General features: G+C 38.7%; 1 protein-coding gene across 1 annotated transcript; it reads right to left on the reverse strand.

The window, feature by feature from the left end:
* Nucleotides 1-831: 831 nt before the first annotated feature.
* LOC115798405 (mucin-13-like) lies at nt 832-3,340 on the reverse strand. The gene is made up of 9 exons (XM_030755249.1): nt 3,284-3,340; nt 3,072-3,130; nt 2,832-2,989; nt 2,277-2,408; nt 2,120-2,162; nt 2,000-2,037; nt 1,743-1,830; nt 1,296-1,563; nt 832-1,167 (listed from the first exon to the last, which is right to left on the reverse strand). Exons 1-9 carry the CDS (start codon nt 3,338-3,340, stop codon nt 1,024-1,026), a joined length of 987 nt encoding a protein of 328 aa, XP_030611109.1. The 3' UTR covers nt 832-1,023.
* Between the last annotated feature and the right edge of the window lie 3,492 nt (nt 3,341-6,832).

Consider the following 6,832-nt stretch of genomic DNA (forward strand, 5'->3'; position numbering starts at 1 on the left):
AAAAAGTGGATTTTGCATATGTCCCCTTTAAAATTGTGTTTACTGTATTTAACTACTTTATATGTAAGGATTAATTTAATACCATGCTTGTATGTATTATATGAATGACAAAAAACTGATACAATCAAAAATTGGTTAAATATAGTTTTATTATATTTATTATATTTATTTTGCTCATGTTGAATAACAGCATTGAATCAGTCATTAAAGTTAAAAATAAAATACACTTTCTTACACAAAAAGGAAAGTCAAGCTATTTACAAGCATTCAGCATGTTTCACAAATTATATTAAATTAACATAATAAAATAATCTAACATGCTGCAAAGGAGTTAGGACTTATTAAAATTTGAATAGGCCTATAAAATTGAGAAATCACTTATCACACACACACACATATATATATATGAATGAGACAAATGATTTCATATAAATAAACACACAATGTTGTCCATGTTTGTAAAGAGAGGGGTCATAAAGGTGTGTTGAGTTGGTTGCGATTCGCAACCAACTTGATGCTACTAAATCCTTAACATGGGTATTATACATTAGAAGAAACTCATCTCATTCACAAAAACTGAGTGAAACATCAAATTGTGACTCATGACTCAAAACATATTTACATACATAGAATAAAGTAACGTACAGTCATAGATGAGTGAAGCATTAATCGGATGAGAAAAACAAATCAAGCAGCTCCTCATCATCATGCCATTCAGACAGGTTTCTTATTCCATTTAAATAAATAACTCTTAAATAAATCATACTTCAATGAATCAAAAACACCAAAATAAAATGATATAAATCCTTGAAATCATGTCTCAAACTTCATATGCTTTAGACAAGAACAGGCGAGATTGGTTTATGACAGCTTTTACTGCAGTTTGTCAGAATACAATTCCCCACTACACGTCAAAGAGGACATACGGTTCATTAAGATTCATTATGTGCAGTAATTAGAAAACAGATTTAAAAACTCAAAACAACAAAATGTCATTGTTTAATCAACCTTTCTGATTTTGTACTAATAAAAGCGTTTTTCGTCATAGTTAGGGTTGCTGTGGCCTTGGCTCTGAGCATATGGGTTGGTCTTGGAACGGTTTATGGCGTAGGGGTTGTTCTGGGGTCGAGAGTATGGGTTTACATCATAGGGGTCATTGTATATCCGCTGCAGAGGAAAAAAGAATGCAGGTGAAATAAACTCCAAACACCAAGAAAGCAAAAATCTTGATAAACTTAAAAATGAAGCCTCTCTTCCTCATTATCTCTTCTTTGGACACACAGAGACATACTCACCGAGCTCCTGTCCATAGGGCCAAAGTTGCGTCGGTTGTTGGTTGGTGTCATCTCCAGTTTGGTCCTGCTGTCCCAACTGTTGGTGGTAGCTCGCGGGAATTTAGGCATTCCAGTATTGGAAGAACCTGCCTGGCCATTGGCTAATCCACTGAATGGCCCGGCCTGGTTGTTGCCGAACCTGCTGGTAGCCAATGGGATATTGAAAGATGCCTGATTTGGTTTCTCCATGTCTGCATCTTTGTTCTTCTTGGAGCTCTTCTTTGAAGTTCTGATATCACAGCAGTAAAAAAAAATCATAGTTAACTATTGCCGTGTCTGTCAGGCATTACATTTACAAATTTCCTTGTTTTGAAACATATTTTCAAATATAGTAAACTGTAATACACAATCAGAAAAACACTTTTTCACAGTTAGGATGCTCGGTGAATGAATCAGTGAGAAACTTACAGGGTAGCTACAACTGGCAGAAGGATGAAGGCTATGAGCAGCAGTCCACCAAGCACAGAGCCCACGATTACCAGAATGAGCTTCCAGTCTAATAAAACAGAATGAAGAGGACATCAAGACATGTTATTTAATAACTTTTTCTAGCTTTTTAATGCATTTTCTAGCTCATCTATTGTGTGTTGTCAATAATTTTGTCATTAAAAAAAAAACTTATGTAATTATGTTTTTTCACTTTTAAAAACATACAGTATACTCACTGTCACTGCAGTTCAAACCAGAGTAGCCAAACGCACACCTACAAGACAAGATACGGTTTATTTTAGGATTTTATTCATCCAAAATTAAACCAATACAGGACGTAAGGGAGGAGCACTCACTTCTTACACTTGTCACCCTTTAATTCTTCCCCATCGGGACAAGCTGTGAAAATAAAAGAGGTTGAGATTGAGACAGTTTGTAATTTCACATGATACACACACACACACACGTGCGCACACACACACACACCCTTTCATGCTTACTATATTGTCTTACCAGGAACGCATATTCTGATACTGTAGTTTGTCCAAATGTAGCCCTCCATACAGGTACAGCTGAATGATCCATTGCCTGATTTGCACTGTGTGGATTGTCTATCACAAGGATCCAGAGAACACAAGTCTTTCTCTTTAAATGAATGAGAGAAACGAAAAGCCTCAGTGCACTGAACTTAAAGACTTGCACAACAATTACATAAATCTGTCAATAACGTCATTATATGAACTATGAACCAGAACGTACAGTATGATAGAAATTTAGAAATACCATTATCATTCGAAGATCATTATCTGATTATTAGTGCAAAGATCAGACTATATGAAGTGGCAGGAGCAGCCCTGACTGTGACATTTATGAGCAAGGATGTTTGATACGCCCAAACCTTTTATGACGGACATTTGTTTTTACAGCTAAATTTTCTTTGTTTGACAGATGGGTGAATGAATTCATTATGAATGAATTACTTATTGCGAAGTGTAAATACGATATAAACAATTCTGAAACACATCTTTTAGTTGTATTCTTCCTGAAAACAACAGGTAATATACTTACCTTTAAAGGTTGCCCCATCCAGTACACAGTCTGTACAACTATAGTCTTCAATCTCCTTTAAAACTTCATCTGATCTGATCTGAGAACTGGCTGAGAAGTTGATCTCTACAGATGCAGTGACGACCTGGCCAGACCTTATCAAGACATCGGTGCTTGGCCTGTAAAGACAATACCATGTAAGTGTACTGTGGTTTTAAATAAACAGAAAGATGGTAACGCTGCTGTCAATCTGAGGCTTACAGGAGGGCCAGCACTGTAGAGCCGGTGTAGGTGGGGTTCTCTTTAAAAACAGTATCCAGCTATGTTTTCAAAAGAAAATATCTTTAGTTTTAGGTCAAGATGAGTAAGATAGAATTGTTTTGAGTATTACTCTAGCTTTTATGCTAAGCACATTTACAAAAAATGTCCATAAAGACACATTGATTGATAGAGATAGATAACTGATTGCTTACCTCAGCAACAATTTTATCTGCAGTTTCTTTAAACTTCTGTGATTTGGGGTCTTTCATGCTTTCATCATATGGTACTTTAGACAATTGAACTTGTCCAGGGAAAACTTTGGCTAAAAAAAAAAAAAAAAAAAAAAAATCATACAGTCTCATACAGTATCTACCTGTTAAATATGAATCTACGACTGGCAGGCACTTAGCTCAGCATTAAGACAGGAATAGCTACAGCAAGAATACTTCAGTATTCAGTGTCACTGCTCCAGAGTTAGTCTCAGACAAAAACCTCAGGAAAACAAAACATAATCTGCCATTCATCTTCCACATGCTTATTTTATATGGATTAAGTAAATTTAGTAAACTAAATCAGGGTTGTAGCCAGAAAAAATTTCAGCCCAACATGTTTACTAGGCGGTGGGGGTTGTAGCATACAGAGCTAATGTTAGACGCTATAAGCTTGCTAATTGAATGATGGTGAATAGTTGACCTCTGCCTCGGGTCTATGAATGTAACAAGAAATCACCTCTGAAGCCAATGCGTTAATCACAATCTTTGTGGACGTGTAATTACATTTTTTGAGAGGTGCACGTCAGGTTACATTGTATATTACAGAGTAGGGTTCAGAGGGGATTTCCAGCTACGTACATAGGACCGACGCAGAACTCTAATTCAGGCCTTATTAGATGATAGTGATAATTCTTTTTGTACATAAACCAGCAGTATTACATTTACATATCATGCATTCAACGTGTCCCAGAGCGCAGTTTCCTGTAATAATAAGTTTGCCGAAATCACAGGAAAAGCCCCGCAAAATCAAGCGTGAACAGAACCGTTGTGAGATCGCGCATGCACATTGTGAATGAAACTGGATGTGCCTGGTGGTAGATTGCAAATTGCTGTGAAATAATACTACAGTGCAGTGATCTAGCGAGAGAAGAAAAAAAAAGAAACCCTGAGTCTGGTATTTGTGATGAAGCAGCGTTTGCGGGGTGCGCCCGATGGCAATTACAGTGCTAGAACAGTTCCGATAGCGAACCGTGAAATTCTCAGCCCGGTGCAAGACAACCTCAGCATGGCACAGCACCAAGTGATCAACCACTGGCTAGAACCCTGTCAACTATAAAATATTAATTTTTGAACTATAATGTTGCTGGATGACAGATTTTATCATCTTGTGACAAAGTTAGGGTAACAGTTTACCAACCTCACTCTCTGTTTATGCTAAACTAACTGGGAGATAGTAAGAAAATTGTGCTGTAGTTCAAAAGGTGCATATAGTTTTCAATGGCCTCCCTACAGTAGCACCAGGTAGTACTAATTTTCCTCCATCCCATGTAGCAGTATATTTGCTATATGAAGTTCATTATGTCACCGTCACATAGATTAACAACTTCACAGAGGAGGCACAGCAACAAACCCTTACCAATTTCACAAGTCTTGGCTTGATTATTGTAGGCATCACCAGGCAGACACAAGCATACAAATGTCTGGTCAGCACGGGGCGCACAGGTGCTTCCAAGGCCACATGGATTTGGATTACAGGGATCTTCAAAGTGGAAACAATAAAACACACACACACACACACACACACACACACACACACACACACACACACACACACACACACACACACACACACACACACACATCAATATGAGATTTTTAAACATTATGCGAGCACTGAAACCTGTGAGCATTTGGATACAGAGTAGTCGAATTACCTGTAGATGTTGTAGTAGCTGGGTCTGCTGTTGTAGTAGCTGGATGTTCTGTTGTAGTAGTGGCTGGATCTGCTGTTGTAGTAGTTGGATCATCTGTTGTTGTAGTGGCTGGATTTTCTGTTGTAGTAGCTGGGTCTTCTGTTGTAGTAGCTGTATCTGCTGTTGTAGAAGCTGGGTCTTCTGTTGTAGTAGCTGGAACTGCTGTTGTTGTAGCTAGATCTTCTGTTGTAGTAGCTGGATCTTCTGTTGTAGTAGCTGGATCTTCTGTTGTTGTAGGTGGATCTGCTGTTGTAGTAGCTGGATCTTCTGTTGTTGTAGTGGCTGGATTTTCTGTTGTAGTAGCTGGATCTGCTGTTGTAGTAGCTGGATCTTCTGTTGTAGTAGCTGGCTCTTCTGTTGTAGTAGCTGGATCTTCTGTTGTAGTAGCTGGATCTTCTGTTGTAGTAGCTGGATCTGTTGTTGTAGTAGTTGGGTCTTCTGTTGTAGTAGCTGGATCTGCTGTTGTAGTAGCTGGATCTGCTGTTGTAGTAGCTGGGTCTTCTGTTGTAGTAGCTGGATCTGCTGTTGTAGTAGCTGGGTCTTCTGTTGTAGTAGCTGGATTTTCTGTTGTAGTAGCTGGGTCTTCTGTTGTACTAGCTGGCTCTTCTGTTGTAGTAGCTGGATCTGCTGTTGTAGTAGCTGGGTCTTCTGTTGTAGTAGCTGGATCTGCTGTTGTAGTAGCTGGGTCTTCTGTTGTAGTAGCTGGCTCTTCTGTTGTAGTAGCTGGATCTGCTGTTGTAGTAGCTGGATCTACTGTTGTAGTAGCTGGATCTGCTGTTGTAGTAGCTGGGTCTTCTGTTGTAGTAGCTGGGTCTTCTGTTGTAGTAGCTGGATCTGCTGTTGTAGTAGCTGGGTCTTCTGTTGTAGTAGCTGAATCTTCTGTTGTAGTAGTGGCTGGATCTTCTGTTGTAGTAGCTGGATCTTCTGTTGTAGTAGCTGGGTCTTCTGTGTAGTAGCTGGATCTTCTGTTGTAGTAGCTGGATCTTCTGTTGTAGTAGCTGGATCTGCTGTTGTAGTAGCTGGGTCTTCTGTTGTAGTAGCTGAATCTTCTGTTGTAGTAGTGGCTGGATCTTCTGTTGTAGTAGTTGGGTCTTCTGTTGTAGTAGCTGGGTCTTCTGTTGTAGTAGCTGGATCTGCTGTTGTAGTAGCTGGGTCTTCTGTTGTAGTAGCTGGATTTTCTGTTGTAGTAGCTGGGTCTTCTGTTGTAGTAGCTGGCTCTTCTGTTGTAGTAGCTGGATCTTCTGTTGTAGTAGCTGGGTCTTCTGTTGTAGTAGCTGGATCTGTTGTTGTAGTGGCTGGATCTTCTGTTGTAGTAGCTGGGTCTTCTGTTGTAGTAGCTGGATCTTCTGTTGTTGTAGTGGCTGGATTTTCTGTTGTAGTAGCTGGATCTGCTGTTGTAGTAGCTGGGTCTTCTGTTGTAGTAGCTGGGTCTTCTGTTGTAGTAGCTGGATCTGTTGTTGTAGTTTCTGGATCTCCTGTTGTAGCAGCTGTAGTTACTTGAACTTTAGTTGAAGTTGCTGAGAGTTGAGGTAAAATGCAGTAATACGTATATGTTAACCTGTGTTCCAAGTGTTCAGTCACAGCTAATTTTGAAATTAGATGACAGATAAAACTCAATCAAAGTCATCAAAACAGAATTATACTATATATTGGTAGGGATGAAATGCAGGAAAAAAAAATGATTTCAAAAAGTAGTTTATTGGAGATTGAGTGTCAAATTCACTGAATAATGAGCTTTATTTTATTTTTTAAAAAATAATAACATTTCAGATTTAAATGGACAGTCAAACTAACT

The sequence above is a fragment of the Archocentrus centrarchus genome, chromosome 19 (assembly GCF_007364275.1).
Source record: "Archocentrus centrarchus isolate MPI-CPG fArcCen1 chromosome 19, fArcCen1, whole genome shotgun sequence".
NCBI lineage: Eukaryota > Metazoa > Chordata > Actinopteri > Cichliformes > Cichlidae > Archocentrus > Archocentrus centrarchus.

Excerpts from the sequence above, each read along its gene's own strand:
- LOC115798405 (XM_030755249.1), bottom strand. The coding sequence starts at position 3,340 with ATGAAAGACCCCAAATCACAGAAGTTTAAAGAAACTGCAGATAAAATT. Across the intron at positions 3,131-3,283 it reads CAGATAAAATTGTTGCTGAG|CTGGATACTGTTTTTAAAGA; the intron begins GTAAGCAATCAG and ends TTGAAAACATAG. Across the intron at positions 2,038-2,119 it reads AAGGGTGACAAGTGTAAGAA|GTGTGCGTTTGGCTACTCTG; the intron begins GTGAGTGCTCCT and ends CTTGTCTTGTAG.